This window comes from Fundulus heteroclitus, chromosome 20, assembly GCF_011125445.2.
Source record: "Fundulus heteroclitus isolate FHET01 chromosome 20, MU-UCD_Fhet_4.1, whole genome shotgun sequence".
Classification (NCBI taxonomy): domain Eukaryota; kingdom Metazoa; phylum Chordata; class Actinopteri; order Cyprinodontiformes; family Fundulidae; genus Fundulus; species Fundulus heteroclitus.
This window is the reverse complement of record NC_046380.1, coordinates 19,293,569-19,315,356: the sequence shown is the minus strand read 5'-3', so window position 1 is coordinate 19,315,356 and position 21,788 is coordinate 19,293,569. Positions and strand designations below refer to the sequence as shown.

Here is a 21,788-nt window from a genome sequence, read left to right as displayed (position 1 = left end):
AAGGTGCTAATCATTTTCTACGTCTTGAAGAACAAACTTCCTGTGATTTAAAACCGCATCTTTGTCCAGCTTCACAGAGGCCCACGCGGTAAACAAGCTGATAAATGAAATTTAATATGCTCATCTTCATCCTCTTCTGGAGACTCCACATTTAGAAAATGTGAGAGTAAAAAAGTAGCTGCTGGTGTGACTCTCAGCCGAAAGGGTACCTTTCGCCTCACCTCCTGTCCTGCTAATTAAATGCAAGACTAAGGGCGCATGGTGGGGAAGAGGGTTCAAACAGGGAGTGTGAAAGGCCACAAAGTTAGAACTCTTTTCCAAACTCTTTGCACAGACAAAAAAAAAACAGGGAGTATTTCATGGCACTCGACCAAGAGGTATAAAAGTAGACAAGCATGGGCAGTATACACCCCTACAGAGAGCTGAACCAGCTGCTGCAGGGGCGGAGGATCGCCTAATTCCCTACATAGCTGAAACATGTCCTTGTCTAGCCTCAAGGGATGTTTTTACATTTCACTGAAGCTGCACATCAGTAACAGCAGTGAATTTGTTACATTTATATATATATATATATATATATATATATATTTTGTTTCTTGAAATATCTTTTAAAAAGGTAATTTCACACTTTGGTGGACTGTATGGGTTCAGAAAAGAAGGAATCTTTCTACGGTCGTCACTCTGACCAAACAGAGGCGGCTCACTGGTAGCCTCCATCAAAGGCAAGCCGGACAAACCATTTAGGCTACAAGTGTTACCTAATCTTGATGCAATTACAACTTGACCTTTTATGGGGTACTGACAACACTCTTGGATTGAATATTGGGCCGGGGGCCACTGATCCACCCATAGATTCAGATCTATGGTCCCCTTATGCTGCAGGATGTGTCTGATTTTATGATTAAACTTATGATTAAAAGTCATCAAAATAAATACAGGCTTCTCATAAAAAAGTGTTTTTGCCATATCCAGTTTTCTTAAAAAGACAAACAGGACCAGCTTTTGCAGCAGCCCCTCTACCTGCTGCAGGGTAAGTAGTCGACTCACTCTCAATGTGCTTCTTCTGATATACTTTAGTGTACAAAAAACAGCAAAACACCTTCCCTTCCCTTCCATGCAAACATTCAGAGGGATGATGAGTTAGTTTGTTGTAGTAAAACCAACCACTTTACATCCATCCCCCCGGACACGCTCTCTGCAGCTCTGAGCAGACTAAAACAACTCTGTTGCAGCAGACATGTTTCAGTTTGCTCAGAGAGCCGCAGACAGCAACCTGACAGCTATGCAGGTGATAAACACATGGATTGGCAAACAGTTACGCGATTCTTATATTCTAGCAGTGTTTACGCAGAGTTTGCATGCTGTCTGTGTCTCTGTCAACATTTCCTTAACTGCTGGAGACCAAAAAACATGGAACGAGGGGGGTCTGCAGTCAATAGGGTAACTCAATAAGTACTTATTTTCCTACTTCAAAATAAGAGTCTCAAACACAGATAAATTTCAAGATACAAGCATTCAACTTTGTTTTTTGATATCGCGAGATCTATATTTATATATAGGTTCAGATGCCAGGATCACACCACCAAGCATAAAATATAGATCAGTGCATCTGTGGTGTATCAGGGACTCCTTAAGGTAGAGCCTCATTTCTGCTTCTCCTGAAGAACATCTATGTACAACAAAGACGTGTCAGGCCTTTTTTAGAAAATGATAAGTCTTTTCACAAGGTAGTTCCTCAATATGGCTGCAAAGACAATTCCCAAGAGCTGCAAGCCAACCACTCGAGCCATGTGCATTGTGAGTCTAAGCAATGACAGCAACACTCCTGTTTATAGTTATGTGCTGCAGCGCTCATGTCATCTCCCTAATACCTACTCACCAAATCACTTAGAAATATCTCAATGTACTCATCCTTAGTAAATGCCTATATAAACTGGGCAGTAAAGTGCAAATGATAAAACATATATTCATTTTGAGTTATATCTGCAAAAAGGCTGCTGGCGGTATAATGATGTGTGTGTGTGTGGGGGGGTATTTTCTCTGCACACTTTGGAGCCCTCGGTATCGTTTAAACTCGCTGCTGAGCATATCCATCCCTTCATCGCCACAAAGCACCCACGTTCTGATGGCGACTTGCAGTAGGTCAAAGCACCAAGACGCAACGATCGATTCATCTCAGACCGTCTACCCAATGCATCCTGGTCTGGTGTTATTTAGACTTTTCCTTCAGGCCGCCGCTACAGAGCCATGACAGCTAAAACAAGCCGACACAGAACCTGGCTGTGTCTCTGATGAACACTTTGCAGTCAGGGTAGTCAGCTACTCTGCAGGAAATGAATAAGCATATTTGCACTAATCGTTTGCACCTATATATATGAACATATACACACACATACATACATATATATATATATATATATATATATATATATATATATATATATATATATATATACACACATATATATATATATATATATATATATATATATATATATATATATATATATATATATATATATATATATATATAAAACAAACATACAGATATGTATGCAAGTTAAAGACACCGTCTCATACACATGCTGGTCCTGTTCTTAACTTTTATGGATTTGTTTATTTTTTGCTCAGTGTGACAAGGTTACAGTGAGCAGACGAGAACAATCTCCTGTTTGATTACACATTTCTAACCCCAAAGAGAGGAGAAGGAGCAGAGAGAAGCAGGGAAATGTCCTATTTTGGGAACAGCCGCTTTAAAACAAAAACACCCTTGGAAAAAGATTAGGCTGCTGGGAGACAGACTCTGGTGATGGTAAAAAAAAACAACAACAAAAAAAAAACCAGACCTACATTCATGTTACACTCTTTTCCCAAATATGCCTTCAGTATCAGCAGTCATAACAGTGCAGGTCTCAGGGTAGGTTACATCAGGGTGACTGGTGAGGATTTGCCAACTTTGGAAAAACACTTGGTGGGCCCGCAGTCAAATCAGAGGGATGTGAGTGTTGTTACTTGATATTAATGAACGGAGCCTGAGCTCATGAGGAGGGGGGGGTGGGGGGGGTCTAAGTTATTGCAGCAGTAATCTGAGCTCTTGATACTGCATGTCTGATCAGTGATATTTAACAGCTGCACGTCTGAAGTTGTAACAAAAGCTGCCAGCAAAAACCCAGCCTTAACCCAGAGAGATAAGACAGAATTAATATCCAGACCTTTTTATTTGCTTTTCCTTTGAAGGTTTCCATGTATCTTTTTTTCTTTTTTAGAAATAACTTATATAGATACTGACTTTACAGGATTCAGTTCAGTATAAAGTAGTTATAATCCTGCCCCATAGGGTTACAATGTTTAAGGGAATTAACCGGGTTTAAAATTGTGTTTTTTTTTTTTTTTGCTGAGACCATGAGACAGACCCAGAGCCTTCGGATACTGAGAAAAAAACCTTTTAAGATTTGAAATTTCAGACAGTAACTAGGAATATGGAAATATTAGACTGTACTTCACAGCTGAAGCGCAGATGTAATACATTAGAGTACACTAATCACATTAATATACTGTATGCTATATATATATATATATATATATATATATATATATATATATATATATATATATATATATATATATATATATATATACGCACACACACCGTATAAACATTTGACGTTTCTATATGAATGCACTAGACAATTTTGATTGGGATCTAATTCAATTACTCAATTAAAGAGTTTTGTGGTTTAAGCAGATGAAAGTAGGCATTATTTGCATTGTTTGTTGTTATTTCAACTTTTGACTTTATGTTGTCTCTGTCTGTTTCCTCTTCATAGTAGGTACATCTGGTATGGCGTCCTGTTAGCTTAGACACCGTCCAGGGGCGCAGATCATCCACCATTGAATTAAATTGAATTGACTAGACCAAGGGCTCCCACAGTTAGGATTCAGTTTAAGTGTGAAATGTATAATTTTGTTGCCTTTTGGGTTGCAGTCACTACAGAGGACATATTATTGAAACAATGAAGTGTAATATAGGAGTAAAATAGAATAGAATAGAGATAATCTTTATTGTCCCTGATAGGGGAAATCCGTGTCCAAGCAGCAAAGTGAAATGCAAATGGAAGTACATGCATACACATGTAAGGGTAAAAAACAGAGAAACAGAAAACAAGAATAGACAGGGAAAATTGCAACATGAGAAACTCAATTCATTCAACCCCAGATTAAAATAAATGATTGTGAAACAATTAACGATCTCTACTTTGTTTTTCTTCTCCATTATAGACGTTTCTGTGGTGACTGAGGCCAGAATAAGTGGGTGGGATTTGCTTAAATGTGGTTTCTAACTAAATCCTTGTAGTAAAGATTACAGACAGATTTTTTTGTTTTACTTTAGGATAGAAAAGGAGAATTCAGAGGTGATTCTGACGGGGGAAATCTAAAATGTATCATATGTGAATATCTGTTGAATAAGAATCACCCCTGTAAACCCCCCCATAGATGATGTAATTGATACTCTTCTATGACTAAGAGACGCATTTTAGAGATGAAAAATCCAATATTTATACCAAGTTAAATCTTTCGCAACAGAGGGCTCACAAACAAATAAGGCGTTATTGCTCTGTTTTACGAGTGAAAGTGCTGTTAGCAACCAATGAAACAATTTTGGGACTCTTCAGTGTTAAATAAGATGTGTATAATAGTAAAAAATTATTTGTTTTCACAGTCTGTATGTCTGTTCTCTCAGGCAACTCGCAGGTAAATTCTGAAATACCTCTTTATCAGCAATTTAGTCTAAGTCTGAGTTTGATGTCTAGGCACCACTTTCATCGCGCCTTGGCCATGCTGCTCAACAAGTCATGGAGCCAGACTGGGTGCTGGGGTGGTGGCAGGATTGTAGAAGCTTAAGTTAGCAGCAAGCAGGCAAAATGGCAGGACCAGCAGATGAAATGTAGTGTGCAGGATATTTTGCAGTTTAAACAGCCCAGCAGAATCATTAGGGGAAACTTGTGATATTCTCCTGAGTGTGAAAAAAAGATCTTGTGTGAAGCAGAAACACAGAGATTACCTGAACCAGCCCCTTGGCGCTGCCTCATTGATAAAACACACGTGAATAATAAAGGTTTAGTGGATCAGGTGCACAATATATGGAGGCTATTAACTTAGACGCAGCCGTCTGGGGTTGGACCCCCGGCCCCGAACCATTTGTTGCATGTCTTCCCGCTTTCTCTCTCCCCCCCCCCCTCCCCCCTCCCCATACAGGAAGATTTCTGTGAATAAAGGTCGCTAGCTTTACAATTAGGGTTTCTTTCATATTATTATGTGCTCAAAGTAAGTATGACACTTTATACACACTTACCCTATTTTTTGCCATATTTTCTTTTACTTAAGCTGGATTTTGAATTCAATTTCCAGAGTTACAAAAGCATAGACGAAGGGATGGACTGACAAAAAGAAAGACATACAAACAGTGTGGACAGAGTGAATAATAAAACCTTTAGTCAATAGAGAAGAATATAATTTGGATACAAAATATTTCCTCATTTCCTCTTTAAGCACAGTGACTGCAAAGTATTTGTTGGCAGAACAGAGAGCATCTTCCACTTAGATCGTGTTGTTCATCTAAGAAAATCTCTGAGCATATTTTTCCAGATAATGCCTGAACTCTGCATTGGGTTCGTCCTAAAACCAAAAGCTCTAATTTAGCCATCCTGGATCTGAAATTCTAACATCTACCCATACTTCTGATTAAGACCGGGCAGGCTGAGATAATTATTTGATAAAAATAACAGCCTTACAGGAATAAACTGCGAGAAACTCCATGTGTTTGCACGTCAGGGGGAGCGAATGCCTGGAGCCCCTTGAAGGGCAGTTAATCACAGCTGCTTCTGTCATCAAGGTGGCCTTTTTTTTGCAGATGCCGAATTTTTCCCTGTAACCAAAGCTGAAACCAGATCTCCACTGTCTCCAAGCCCCCACATTGCACCCTTAAGTTACGCAGAACACAATTTAGGCCCCGTTTGGTGGCACTCATCGACCTTTGGCTCAGAGAAAGCTGGCACGCACGGGAGTATCTGATTACTCTTAGAGGTGAGCTACAGACACAAACAATGATTTGCCTTTTTTTTCTCCCCCAAAAAGTAACTAGCTTTGAAGTCTGATAGGTAATGTTGTTGCATGTTTAGTTGAAATAATGAATGGGTCGGCAACAGACTCGTACTTCAAACTTCTTTTAAAGTCGGCCATTAGCTTGTTCCTGACCCTGAAGGAGGAGAAGAAGAATGTCCTTCTTTTTTATCAACATACAGTTGGCTTGAACTCACTGCATGTGTCCAAACACAGAGGCAAGCCTGGGTCTGTTTCTGTCTTGCTTGCACTAAAATATCTTAAAGATTATGCTGAGCCAGCTTAAAGACTGGGCTTACATGCAAGAGACAGAGAGCTTGCAGTGGGTTCTCTTTCTGAAAGCACTCATTCATGACTTAATGCTTTCCACCCAAAGAGGAGGGACATCACTTCTAACAGAAGTCAACACATTTTTCCTGAACTAGACTGGCTCGAATGATGAATGCGTATAAAGTAAGGGTCTGTTTGACTGTAAAAAGTGCTTCACTCGGGTCTTGTGTGACTGAATGCCTTTATGGATGTTTACCCTGAACCTCTTAACTGAGACCGGCTGCTACTCACTTCAAAGCTCTGTGGGCGGCACGGCTGGGACAGGACAAAGTACTGTACGGCCAGGTTGAGGTAGGCCGTGCGGTAGGATTCGATCTTCTTGTGACCCTGAATGAGTTTGAACAGCTCCAGGCACATCAGGCCTGCAACGGCTGCCGTCGTCGTGGCGATGGCGGGAATAATCCTTCCAGCGATGCGTTTACTCTGCGAAAGGAGACAGCGAGAGGTTCATTTCCAAGCTCACAAAGGCAAATTAGCGACTTTTAAAACTGAATTTTAAATTAAGCATCAAGTTTCTGTCCTGGAAACTGGCCCTCAGTATATATTTTTCATTTTAAAATCAGAAAAAGGCAGCTTTTTTCAGTTTGCACACTTTTACCGGAGGCAAAAATGGAGAAAAATTACATGCAAACCCATACTTAATTAATTACATTAATAGCAACATAATAACATTATAAACAACAGCTGATTAGGCAGTATGACACATTTCCCTTTCTAGAGAATGATAACAGGATTTTACAAAAATAGTGTATTTATAAAGGGGGAAAATGTCAGAAAATAATGCCGTCTGATCACTAAAGTTACTGGCTATAGTTTGTGTTTACCCTAAACAGATAAGCAGGGTTTAACTCTTTAACGAGCGGGTACTTAGAGATGTTTAAAAAAAACCAACAACACAAAATCTTGCTTCTGGGGTATCTACATGTCAAAAGATTTTAAAAATAAGCAAGCTCAACTAAACAAGTCTAGTATATTTTCTAAAATACAAATATAATGCATGTTGAATTTATCAATGCTAAAAATATAGGCACGATTCTTTATTTTGAAATTTCTGACTACTTACCTGACTGAAGACAAGTCTGATGTGTTGTATTCAAGTCAGAAGACACATTTGTACTATTTAATTTGAGATATTGCAGATTAGCTATGTACGAGGACTAGATCTGTTTAATAATGGCACCAATTTAAAGCCTTAGGTCCTAAAAGTCAGCATGGTTGATATATTATATTGGTAAAATCAGGTGACTGAGGTTGAAGTTATTGGGAAAGGAGATGTGGAAAAGTCTGCGTGATTACACAGGGCTGAAGGGGGGTGGGGGACTCGCTTTTGTCTCTCCTCACTCAACAGCTCCCCGCCTCTCTCTGAGTCTCCATCAGTCTTGGAGGTGAGTGTCTGCAACAGCGGCTGGAACAAGGCCAGGCTCAGGTGTCACCTTCCAGGCAACAGGTAAAGTGCCATGATTAGTCCCGTTCCAGGAACAATAGGTGGGGAGGCCGCTGCCGCAGCTTCAGGGCAGGTGTGTGAAGCCAACGACTAAAAACACGGCCACAGGGGAGGAGATGAAGTCTCTCTCTCTGCTTTTTCTTTTTGTTTTGTTTACGACGCACCGGGCCGAAGTTCTGACCGATCTCTTCTTTGTTTCTATTTTGTATTCAACAAGCAAGACGTTTTTAGGATCCTCTAAACCTGTCTTAACCCATAGTTCTTTCAGGATTTCTAAATGTGTTTAAAGTAGTTAAGGTCCAGAGAAAGACTTTGAAATCATTAAAAAATCTATTGGCCAAGGCGACTTTACAGGATCGCAGAAAGGAAGAAAACGATGAAAGTGTTTGGATGAGGAGCGCAATGTGAACACAGACCTGGTGGCGATCAGCTGCAGGGATGTCGTAGTTCTCCGCTCTCAGGTTGGAAGCAGCAACGATGTAGTCCATGTGGAAGTTACTGTCATCGTCCTATAAGATTTGGGATATCAACGATACATCAATCACATGTGTTTAGAAATAAGCAAAGTTCACGTAAAGCGTCATCTTCAACAGTAAATGAGTATTTGCTCAAGTTCCAAACCGACCAGATAAAACTGATTCCCATGCTACGTGACATTCCAAGGATCCGATTCACTTTGCCCACATTGTGCTTTAGCTGCTTCGAGTCACTGTGGTCACTATGTCACAATTCAGATGAAATAACACTTCTACTGTGATTGATGTGAGCAGTGAGCTCACGCAGCCCCACAAAAGCTAAAGAGGCGGACTGTCGCTCAGGGATAGCTTTAGTGTCTGTGATGAAGCTCCTGGCTGGCAACCCGATGCCTGTGGAAGTCTCCTACACACATTCCATCCATCCACAGCATGACCAAGGCACCCAGGGATATAACTGAGAGAAGGCAGTTTTGAAGTCTTGTTTTTTTTACTCAAAATGACACTCGGTATGTGCCTGACTTACCTCTCACACCTTCATTACTGACTCCACCGAGTTACAGAGAGTTTTACCAGAAGCAGCCATTTAAAATCAGTCACTCTGTACCAAGTCTTCTAATCATCAAACAGCTAGTTGTGCTGCAGGGCATCCACAAAGGAGTGTTCTTGGCCTTGGCTTCGATGTCCCATGCAAAAGTAGATACCCCCCCTTGGCTTCTTCCTTATTTAGTTACATTCTATCCTGTAATTCAACTGTTGTCAATTCCTTTTTTATGCAATAAATCTATGTAAAATAGACCAAATGAATGAACTCAATCAAATAAAAATAAAAAGCTATTACCCCCTTCCCCAAACAAAATAAAAATAAATAAAGGATATCTTCAGTCAGTGGTTTGAAGCTGGGATGGAGGTTCGCCTTCCAGCAGCACAATGACCTGAAGCATGCTGCTAAAGCAACACTCAAGTGGTTTAAGGGGCAACATTTAAACGTGTTGGAATGGCCTAGTCAAAGTCCAGACCGCAAATGCAGTTTGAGAATCTGTGGTTAGACTTGAAGCAAAAAGCATTCAACATAAAGGAGCTGAAGCAGCTTAGCCTTGAGGAATGGGCCAAAAGCCCAGTGGAGAAATGTGGCGAGCTCACAGAGACTGTGCCAAAGTGACCTGCAGCTGGATATGCAGACAAAGGTGTCCCTACAAAGTACGGACTCTGGGGGGAGTGAACAGTTATGTCTGCTGAAGTCTCCTGTCATTTTGTCCTGTTTGTTGTTTGCAAGTGGTGGGAGACAAAAGGACTAAAAGAAACGTCACTGATGGACAATGTCTCCCACCCCATGCATGGAGCAGTTGCAGAGCTGGAGAGATCTTTTAGTTACAGGCTGCTGCACCCCAGATGCTCTAAGGAGCGCGTCTGCAGGTCGTTTTTCCCAGCTGCTGTTAGACTTTATAGTCTCTGCTGCTCACAACAGACTCAATCACTGTTTACATCATCCTAATGGTTGCTCGGGTTCTGATCTGATTATGAGTTGATTACACCGTCTCCCAGATACTAAGGTAAACTTGAACATGCCTTAGCTACTTGGGGATGCAGATGCGCTATCATGCATATTGCATATCACATTATTGTGTATCTGTAAATATCAGAGTGTTTTCCGCTGTTAAACTTGAATATTTCATCTTATTTTTTTATCTAAGTATGCCATATTAATAATTGTGCCGTATTTTCTCTGGTATGTACATTACTTTCGTCTTCTCTTGGCATTTCTTTAGAACAAATTTTAGATTAGACTAGTCTGCTCTTTTTTCTTCTTTTTCATTGCCAAAAGTAGTGTGTAACTGTCTGTGTCTTTGCTACTGTCACACACAAACTTCCCCATTGTGGGACAAAAAAAAGGAATTCTTATCTTATCTTAATTACAGGTTGTGAGGCAACAGAAAACATGAAAATTGCCAAAGGGGGCTTGGTGGTACTTCGCAAGGCACTGTACGTATTTGTACAACCCCTTCTTTGCCAGTAGGAAAGAAAGGAGTTTTCTTCTGTAACGTTTTAGTGTCAGATCACAAAAAGAATCCCCGTTGACCATCGTTCTTTGCTGATCTCTGTAGCTCATCCAGATCCGTCTTACGCCCTCTTCTCTTCAGCTCACTGCACATGGTTTCTATCGGATTTAGGAGTGTATCTTGCAGGAAGTCTCAATCTTAGTTTCATCCAACCAAAGCACACAGTTCCACTTAAAGCCCAAATAACATTTGGCAAACTCCCCGCATTTACTTTTCTGAAGGCTTTTTCTTTTCTGGGATGACACCCTGACAAACAGTGTGCATGTAGATAATGCTTAACGGTTGCTTTGGAGACTTGGTGGCGCCAAGAGCAGAAATGCTGCAGCGATAGAAGAGTCATTATTTATTGTGCTTTTTCTTCTTTTTTTTTTTTTTGTTAAACACACCATTACCAAGGGTACAAATACGAGTGAAATTCACATGGCAAGTCTTCCATTGAAGGACTTTTATATGATAATACAGGCTTTGGTGTCTCAATGTAGTAAAAGAAGCCGTGAATTTATAGCAAATAAGCACTGTACGCTGAGTACAGTGCAACAAAGTAGTTTACTGTAACTTTAACAGATATGAACTAGGTTTTCATCAGAAATTGTACATTAAGTTCCAAGATGCAGTTTTAGGATTAAAATCTCAGGTCCAAAAGCCTTCGTCATAACGCATATTCCTTTAACTAACCTTTAAACATCATGGTGCTAAAAATGAATAGTGGATTTTTTCCCCCCAAGTTTTACCTTTTAATTTGTGGTTTATTTGTACTGAATAATTTGTAGATAAAATTTGAGAGATGACAGAAAAGGATGTGCAGAAGCCCCAAGGAGCCACTCCTCTTTCAAATATTTCTACTTGAGGAAAGTACCTTGTCCTTTCAGGGTTTTTTATTTTTTAGGTTTACTCCACAGGGACACAGGAAATGTTACTCAAACATTTTATAAAGAGTTTTCTTAGGTTCAAACACAGAAACATAGAACTTCCAGTCATTACAACATAAATCGATACTGCTGAAACGTCAGCCTATGAACGCAGACCGTTAAATCACTACCACTTTATTTCTTTTAAAAGCTCAAGAAGACAATTGAAGAACTTCCCGGTACCCTCAGGGAGTTCCAGGAGTCGTGCAATCAAGAAAGCTTTAAAGTAGGGGTTAGGTTAGGAAGCAGATTTTTTTTAAAGAGTTTTTTTAATCTCAGATAAGGGTAAAATTAAAATAAAAAGTATTTTAAGGTGTGGCTAACTGGGAGGAAGCATCTGGTTAACATGTTATTGAAGACACAAAAGATATTTTACAAATATACTTCCAAGAAAAGTCTAACTTTTTTAAACACTTACAATACTGCATAAAAATACTAGATTTGAATTTAATGCAACGGGAAGATGTGAAACATTGTGAACAGACTTCAGGAGAAACCTAGTCAACTCTCAGCTTCTTGGAGTTCTTTAAAGAAAATATTCCATACGAGCCCACTGACTCAACTTTTCCATTTTTCCTCGAAAACAGGAAGGACATAAAAAAAATATCTGCCTCTCCTCTAAGCAGATGTATTCTGTGTGAAAGCAAGACACAATCGAGGCCTGTTTTAATGAATGGCTGAGCACTGGCTAAGATTCAGCTCACTGAGGCTCAAAAGGATGTTGGAAAAAGACACGATGTGAAAGCACCTATAGATTTAAGTGCTGCTCCCTGCTAAGGCTCAGTCGCCACACTGTCACTGTCTGCAGCCTCTCCAAAGCATGCAGCAGAGGTATCATTGTACCCACCGACCTACCTTCTCAAAGTCAACGGGGTACATCTGACCCGAGCCCTTCAGCGAGGACAACTTTCCTTTCAGCTCTGCGAGTCGGGCTTTGTCTGCGGAGGAGACAGAAAGTAGCCGAGGATGCGGGGCGATTACGTTCAACGGTGGAAACGAATCAAAAGCACCGGAAGCTAACTTACCAGTGTCATCGGCCTCCTTTTTCCTGTCCTCCTCCATCTCCTTGTCGGTGAGGTGAATTTTTACGGAGGACTTGGGACTGAAGGCTGGAACCTGGACTTTCTCTAAGGTCTGTCTGATTGCGGCGACGTCTCTTGTCCCTTTGATCCCGTAGATCTGCCCGTATAGGTTAGCTGCTGCCATCACAAACTCCATGTGGGTTGTCTGAAACACACAATCCGAATGCAACCAAAAAAACAACAACTATCAGACATAACATTAAAAGGGTTTTGTTCCCACCTCTGCTGCCGAAACAGTCATAAAATTTTAGTCTGACTCCATAGACGCCTGAAAGGGTCTGATGCTATCTAGCACCGAGGCGTTAGCGGCAGATGCTTTAAGTAGGTCCTGTAATTTGCAAGGTGCGACCTCCTTGGACCGAACGCGTCTTTCCAGCACATCCCACAGGTGCTCAAAGGCAATGAGATCCTAAGAATCTGAAGGGACATATAAACTCATCTAACTTGTTGTTGTGCTCCTCAAATCCTGTCTGAACCAATGTCGCTTTGAGAACACTAACTATCTGGAAGAGGCTATGGCCATCAGGGAACACCACCTGAATGAGGGTGTACCAAGTCTACAACAGCGCTTAGGTAGGTGGCGCGTGTCAACATGGATGGCCTGGCCCGAGTTTTCCAGCAGACCATTTTCCCGAGGCATCCCACTGTAAAAACGGAACTAGAAATAAGTCAAATGTTCTTAAAATCAGTGTATTTGTCCTTCATTTGAGCAGGTAAATAAGATTATTTTCCAATGGAATAAGATTTTTGCAATTAAAATAGGAACAATTCATCTCCATCATCTTATTTCAAGTGTAGGATGTCTAATTATCTTATTTTAGGGGTAAAAATACTCGTTCCATTGGCAGATAATCTATATTTACCTGCTCAAATCAAGGATAACTACACTAACTTTAAGATCATTTTACTTATTTTTAGATCCGTTTTTGCAGTGCCCACTGTCTCCCCTAGCTTAACTTCTTCCACAGTCCATCCTTTCATTAACGCACAATGCTCATTACCATTCAGTAGGAAGCAGAGCTGTCAGCAATGAAATGAGGTTTTAGCAGCCATTCATCCCACTTTTGGTCACATTTTGCATGTTTTCGTTGCTAGAAGTCCACTATTGCTCTCTGATGTTTGTACTGTGGCGGGTTAATTGTCAGACAAATTAACAGCTTTGTTATCAAGTATGTCAGTGTGCGTGGACAGCAGGTCATTATCTTTTACCGTGCATCTGTAGCTCAGATAGTCTCTTTAAGGGGACTATCAGACAAGATAAACTGGGAATGTGAACGGCTCTGAAAAATACACAAGCATTTTGTTTCTGTTACTTCCAGCAGTTAGCTGTAGGTTTTGAGTTGGGTCAGACTCTACTCACATTGTTGGGGTCGAATGTCAGTGGATGAGGGCATCTCTTGGTTCCAGACCAAAAGGGCAAACCACTGGCAGTCACCTTAAAGGGGGAAAAGAAGAAAATCACAATTATGAACAGCTTTCAAATATTGGTGGATTTAGGTTATATGTCCTGCACTTCATTAGAATGCAGAGCAAACCACTAACCTGACAACAGCCAGCTGCATGTATCGCTCCGCCTAGCTCCACTCACATACATCTGGGACACGGCCATAGGAATTGCCTTTACTGAAGCCTGGGCCTTATCAAAACTCCTTGCATATGATTGGATAAGCCACTTGTCTGTCATCTTTATCGACGTGTTATTTCAACCACTCACACCGAAGCTAACCCGTGACGCTGATGAGACCGACGCGGAAAAAAAAAAACAATTTTTTTTTTTTTTTTTTATGTGTTTGCGGCTGTAGTGCAGGGTTTCCCGCAGCGCTATCTTGGCGAGGCGGCCGCGGAAAACGTGTCGTCCACCCCCCCCTCCCGCTCCGCGAGCCGGTCCGCGGAAAACGTGTCGTCCACCCCCCCCCGCTCCGCGAGCCGGTCCGCCTCGCAGAAGCAAATTCCTGCGGGAAACACTGTAGTGGTCACACCGAAGCTAAGAAGAGGGGGGAAGACAGGCGGCAAAGCGCCGCGGGTCGGAGTCGATCCCGGGCTGACCGCCCGAGCCGTTCTCTGATGTTCTTTTGATGAAACAATATTAGGTAGATTGGACAACACGGAAGAAATAGCAGCATCAATGCTAACGCTTGCTTCCTCGATGCGAGCCGCCATTGTTGTTGGAATCTCACGGTGGCTTCTCCACTACGTCACATCCATGAAACACCCGCCCTGCGTCCTGATTGGCCAGACCAAAAATTTGGTTGGGGAAATCATTTTCAATGAGCGATGTCCCAGATGTATGTGAGTGGAGCTAGGCGGAGCGATACATGCAGCTGGCTGTTGTCAGGTTAGCAAACCACAGCATTGAGTCAGAAAGCTGTGCAGGGTTTCTATTCCTCTTTGTTGAATTTAATACCTTTCCTGGCTCAAATTTCCAGATTCCCCGATTTCTTTAAATGTAAAAACATAAATATTGAACAATTCCTGACTGATATTTCTGCAGTGGCCAAGCTTTGCATTCGTAAACATAGTGTTGTGAGAGAATATTTGCCCCCTTTCTTTACAAATTTCTTCAGTTTTTGCATTTTTGTCACACTTAAATATTTGAAACAAATTTTAACTTTGGAAAGATATGACCTGATTAAATACAGAAAGCTGTTTTCAAATAACAATTTCATTCAAGAGAGAAAAAAGCAATCCGAAACAAGTAATTGCGCCCTTAATTCAAAGACTAGCTGAGCCACCTTAAGGAGCAACAACTGACATTATGAGCCTGTGATAAATGGCAACGAGTCTGTAACATCACCACTGAGTTATTGTGACGAGCTCTCCTTTGCCACGGTGGGTTTTCAAGTATGACCGGTGTGTTTAAGGTCACACTAAAGTACCTAAATCTGATTAGAGTTGAAACTTTGGCTAGGCCACTCCAACACCTAATTTTCCTTTTTTCTAATCATTCAGAGGTGGCCTTCCCGCTGGGTTCGGCATCATTGTCCTGCTGCATAACCAACGTGTGACTGGGCTTAAGGCCCCATATACTGACAGCTGGACATGCTCCTGCAGGGGTTTCTGGTAGAGAGAAAAATGGATGATACTGTCAATTATGGCAAGTCGTAAGGGTCATGAGAAAGTAAAGCAGCCTCAAACACTAACACTACCACCACCGTCATTTTTGACTGCCTGTATGATTGTCTGTTTCTGAAATGTTTGTTTCAGGTGAGACGTAACGAGACACACGCCTTCCAAAAACCTCCATTTTTGTCTCGTCACTCTACAGAATATCTTCTTTCTTGAAGATCATACCACTGCTTATATATTCATGCCTCAGGTCTAATACATAAAAAAAAAACATAGTTTCTTATGCTGTGACTAAAGTCAGATTCCTTGATCATGCCCAATCATGGCTAATAATTCTGATTCTCATTTTGCTCATTCAGATGTTTTTAGCAACTAGGAGACCTTTCTGTTATTTTTGGTCAGAAGTTGCTTTGGCCCTAGAACTCTCCCATGTTGTCATTTTGCCCAGCTTCTCTTTGTTATTGTTAAATCTTGAAAATTGACCTTAACTGAAGCAGCGCTCACGATGCAAAGCTTTGGATGTTATTCTGTGTTGTTTTCTGACCTCCTGGCTGAATTGCTGTTGCTCTCCTGGATTAATGTTGGTTGGCCAGCCTCTCCTGGGAAGGTTCACCACTGTTGCATGCTTTTTTCCAGCTTTGGATTTTGGCTCCCACACAATACAATACAATATAATATAATATAATATAATATAATATAATATAATATAATATAATATAATATAATATAATATAATATAATATAATATAATATAATATAAAATTTTTTATTGTCATTGCAACATAGATTCCAATGAAATTTGTTCTCTGCATTTAACCCATCCCCTTGGGGAGCAGTGGGCTGCCACTTTGCGGCGCCCGGGGAGCATTCTGGGGTTAAGGGTCTTGCTCAGGGACCCAGAGTGGCAGTCTGTGGGAGTTGAGCCCGGAACCTCCGGGACAATGCTCTAAGCACTAGGTCACCACTCCCCCACATTGGCACGCTGGTGTCTAAGACATTATGTTTTAAGCCTTTCCAGTCAGATAGATGTCCATGATTGTCTTTTCTACTGTTTTTGAATTTATTTATTTTTTTTAATGATGAGTTGCTTTCTGGTGTCTTTCTGCCAGCATGTTTCTATTTAGATAATTAATTCCCTAGATTCGGTGCATATTACATGCAACACCAGACTACTATTAGTACTATTATTATCAACTGAGTGTTGACTGGGACACAGTTTGTCAGTCTGATAGAAGAACAAAAGGTTTGGCAGCTTTGATGTTGCCAAATGGTCCACAAGTGGAGACAGAGAGAGTGTTTTTCTGGCCGTTCCAGATTTCCCTGCAGGAGGGCTTTCTATTGCAGCAACAGGGATCAAAAGCTGAAGGCCGTTTCAGAATCAAGGACTTCTCTTTAAAAAGATAAAGCCTGTATTATAATGTTGTCCCCCTGAAGGCCCATGTCCTTCTGTAAATTTAACTATAAGTAAACTTTGAGCACAAACTAAATGTAATGCACACACACAAAGAATGGACAACTCTGACATTTAAAAATGTGGTCTTTATTATTGTTAATGGGTCTAACAGCTGCAACACAAAACTACATAAACTATTGGCACTAAGTTTTGCAACTTGTATATAAAAAGCTGTAAGTCAGTTATCCCATAAGATTATTACAGGAAAACAACCTTAATACCAATGAACTACATGTCAGCATCTGTCCTCAAGTTTAGTCTTAACTCTTACTACAATACAGTTATGAGGAGAAATAGCACTTCTATTGTCTACTATGAAGTCTGATTTTTCTTTTATCATTTTCTTTATATGCATATACTGACCTTTCACTGATTTAGCCATGTTGTTTTAAAAGCTTTGCCCTAACTCAATTTTACAGAAGACTCCACACTTATTGGTACTTCTGACATCATCGTGTAAGAAAAAGCTTTAAAATAAAGTCCTCATTTTTGCATTAGCAACATCTGAAAGAGCAAAATTAAGAAAAACCCAACCTTTGAGAATTAAAAATGCATCATTCACTGTTAAGTGTGGGATGCCAAACAAATTCAATAAAATAAACCTAAGTGAAGCATATTTAAATACATTTATACTTCACTTTTTTAAGTTGACCAGTGGTGTGGAACTTTTGTTCAGTAATCCAAGACTTCCTGTTTTCCCTGGGGTACAAATATGATGTAACCCTAGAGATTAACAATTATTGTCTCATTTTCACGATACTAGGAAAAAAGTTACTGTGATTTAAATAATGACATTGCAAACTCAAAAAAATTGACTGTATAGTTTGAATTGCTACTTCCCATATTTTGTTTTTCAAATGTAGGTTTCACTAGAGCAAGAATAACTATTAACATATTAAAAAATGTAAATAAATGCAGTTATTGTGTCCTGTTTAGTGGTAAAATGACACTACTTAATGTAATCGGTGTACTGAGGTGACCTCTTTAAAAAATGTTTAAGGCAATCTTTTAGGGACTGGTTGTGTGGCCCCTGCTATTTGCAGTGACATTCAGACATAGCCATAATCTAATGCAGAAAAATGCTGCAATGAATACAAAAAAAATCCTTGCCATAAAATACTGTGATCAAATTTAAGTGCAAGTCGACTATCTCCATGTGACAGACAGGCCTGTCTCTCTTGATTGCTCTTCAAAATGGGAAAGACAAGAGAACATGCCATTCAAGTTAGATGTGTTTATCTTTTCAACCTGCACACTGAGGATTTAGGAAGGGGAGGTCATCACATAATCACTCTGATCACTCTGGAAGAACTTTCTTAGTGTGACATTATGCTACTACAACAGAAGATGAATTAATTACAGGCTTTTTTTTAGGGTTGCCAATATTTAAGGAGGGAGCTGTATGTTGGGAAAAACATTCTCAAAACTGGATATACAGCTATTGATAAATTTATTAGACCACTAATGCTTTCTTCACTTTCTTTTTCATTTTGATGTCCATTGTACCTAAAGGTAATTTTTTTGTTGGTCAAATATAATGATAACAACAAAGATAGCTCCTAAGAGCTGATATCTAGCCATTTTCCAGGGATTTCTTGATAATAACCAAAATCACTTACGTCAAAGCAAAACAGCACTTTTAGGCATTCCATGTTTTCTTTTCTGTCTGTTTTAGTGCTTGATTGCATAACTTTTGGTTTTTTTGATGACTGCAGGCATTTCATTTAAGCTTAAAATTCAGCTCCTATTTTCAGATGTAAACAGGTGCATGTTTTGCGGTTGATCTCAGCAAAACAATGCTTAAACGTTCAACACATAGGATGGAGTATAGCTGTTTGCTTATATTGCATAAAATCCTAAACTGAAGCTTGAAAGTCCAGCCTGATACGTTGTCATATGGCCTTATAGAGCTGTGAGTGAAGGCCACCGACCAGTATTGGCTGCTACATGATGTGTATGGTTATCTATGACCAGTATTTGTCAGGCTGGCTTGTGACAGATAACTGACATTATTCACCTTATCGTAGTTCCTCAGTAAGTCTGTGGTAACAAGCGACTTTCCACGAGAACAATGGGCCTATAAGTGTTGGGCAGGTTAAACATGAGGGGGGAAGAAAAAAAGAGAACAACACCCAGCAGCAGGAATGATTACCGCTGGCAGGATTGGGTTTTGTGACTGTTGTGTAAGTCAATAAAGATATGAAGCCAGAAAAGTTCTGCTTTTCTAAATAGATGCTCAGGAAATTCTCCACACTTCTACAAATATTTAGGTAGACGTAAGGGGAAAGAAAAAGAGGCCAGAGGGATTTCCATAACTGCGCAGGAGAGTCACCGATAGCATGACATGGCCACTTTCAGGAACTGGGGGTCAGACATTGGTGTTGGTGGGGGGTTGTTTGGGTTGATACTGATCTGTGATGACCTCCACACACACACACACACACACACACCAGGCGTGGCATCGCTCTGTCTGAATGCTTAAACCCCTCAGAATCCCTTTGAGACCACTGAGATATTTATCAGCGTTGGCTTTTTACTAGTCTAGTTATATTTGCTCCAGCTGCCCATAAAGTACAGATGCAACACCGACTGTGTTGCTTTTGAGCAAAACTCTCAATGCAGTGTTTAAAAGGCCAATACAGATAGTCAGGGCGTACGACAACGGCGCCCCCGTGTGCCCTTAATCATTAACTGCATGTCTATGTGTGCGTAGAGGACTTGTTCTGACTGGGATTTTACCTCTGCTGGAGGGAAACAGTGCAGAAGCTGGCAGATGTCGTTGTTGTACAGAGTCTCCCACTTGCAGCGTGCCCAGCTCACACAGTCCTCCCAGCTCTGTGGACGCTGTCCACCAGCTCCCGTCTCCTGAAGGCTGCTCCATACACCGCCGAGGATCTCCAGGGCCTCAGCATCACCATGGGCCAAAGTACGCTCTATGAACTTTGGATCCCTACGGGAGACAGTACAGGCTTTTAATAAGAGACTTAAGTTTACTGAAATTATAACTCTCCGCCAACAGAGATCAACTAGCTAAAACATAGAAAAAGAAATGTACACTGTGGAGCAAAACATTCTGCAAGAAGGAGAAGACAGTCATTGTTAAAAGTAAGTCTTGCTTAAGGTTTGCCAATTGGTTCGTGGCACGTGGAAGAAGGTGTTTTGGTTAATTTAAACAAAGAATAAACTTTTTATATATATATGCCAAACTGTATGTGCGGTTGGAAAAATAGCACTTCAAATCACCCTGGAAACAGTAAATTCCTACAGTGAAACATGGTAATGGCGGCATCGTGCCGTGCGGATGATTTTCTTTAGCAGGAGATGGAACCTGGTCAGTGTTGGTGGGAAGATGGATGGAGCGAGATCCAGTAGCATTTTATAAGAAGCTGAGAGAAGTCCCCCGCCCAAAAGATCAACAAACCAAAAATTACAGCCAGAACTACAATGTAACGTTACGATAAAGGCTGGTTCACCTGTTACGATGGACCAAAATAGATCAAAATACAGTTGGCAATCTGTGATAAGACTTAAAAATGATCTTCACAGATGCTCTCCATAGATTCTGACTGAGGTTGAGATATTTTGGCGAGAAGAACGAGAACAAACGTCAGCCTCTAGATGTACAAAGCTGGTAGAAAGACCTAGCTCAAAAAGCTTTGAAGATTGAAAAGGAACTCTGCAGAGCTGAATATAAATGCTCTGCTCACTATTTAAACACGTTTTTGTGAAGAATCAATAAATAAATCACTCCAACTTGAATCTTTTTTGCTATTTACTTTAGAATCGTACCATGCTTTGTGTCTGTCAAATAAAATTCCATCAGGATTCATTAGACTTTGTTGATTTAAAGTTCAAACGTTTTTTTTTTTCTCCCCATGGCCTTGATCCTGTAATCTCAATGTCCACAATGTAAACTCTAACTAATCCAATTCATTTGCAGTTTAAAACAAACTTAGCCGACGCTCTGTTGCATCCAGCATCAGGGAGAATGAACTCAGCAGACCTGTGAATCACGAAGGGATTTCTTTGATTCTTTCCTTCTGACTCACATCCGCTGGATGTCGTTGTTTACCGAGCGTGTGCCGTGCAGTTCAGTGCTTCGCTACAATCTCTTACAGGGGCTCATTCGTTCCCGCTCACACCACGCTACCTTCTATGCATCATAGAAACAGGGGATCTTCCTCCTCTTACGCATAAACATGCCTGAACAGGAACTTTCAGAGTCATACTTCTGCATGTAACAGCATGGGTGGGACAACAGTGGAACAAAACATAAGTGCTCATTTCCATGACCTCACTTATGATGAGCGACAATTCCCCGGACAATGAAATATGGATGACCGTCCACAGGAAACATGCCCAGAAGGCTTTATTTGCAGAGTGGAAAAACCCCCAACTTTACTGAGATTCATCTTTCAGTTTCTAGTTGTGTGAGTGTGTAAGTACCTGAGAGTGATGGGGGGATTGCATCAAATCTCCCCACAACAGACAGAAAGACATTTCAAACATGTCTGGATTACAGAATCTCCAAGGCTCAGATTTCACGCAATGTTTGGGTCTAGAAGCCAAAAACTGTCCATGTTTACTTGTTCTGTCATCTTGCTTTGTGATAAGCTCAGTGCATTAGGTGTTATTTGTATAATAAGCTCAAACACCGACAAACTATGAAAGCAGCACAGCTGTAAAACAGACAATGTGACATTACATGGCACCATAAACTCTCAGGTTACTTTAGCTATTAGGAGAATGTCATGGCAGACAGAGAGCCATTGAGTCAATATTTTTTAGACCCAAAATTTGCTGCAACTACAACTGCACACATTTTGGGGGTTTATTCTCTACGAGCTTTACA

At 40.6% G+C, this 21,788-nt stretch overlaps 1 protein-coding gene across 1 annotated transcript in view; it reads right to left on the bottom strand.

The window, feature by feature from the left end:
• uba7 (ubiquitin-like modifier activating enzyme 7) overlaps positions 1–21,788 on the bottom strand; it is a 48,098-nt gene that overhangs the window by 17,176 nt on the left and 9,134 nt on the right. Inside the window, exons 16-21 of the mRNA XM_036152100.1 lie at positions 19,676–19,886; positions 13,778–13,852; positions 12,361–12,562; positions 12,191–12,273; positions 8,311–8,403; positions 6,682–6,873 (exon numbers count right to left, since the gene is read on the bottom strand). Of these exons, the coding sequence (XP_036007993.1) occupies positions 6,682–6,873; positions 8,311–8,403; positions 12,191–12,273; positions 12,361–12,562; positions 13,778–13,852; positions 19,676–19,886 (856 nt within the window). The remainder of the gene's footprint in view (positions 1–6,681; positions 6,874–8,310; positions 8,404–12,190; positions 12,274–12,360; positions 12,563–13,777; positions 13,853–19,675; positions 19,887–21,788) is intronic.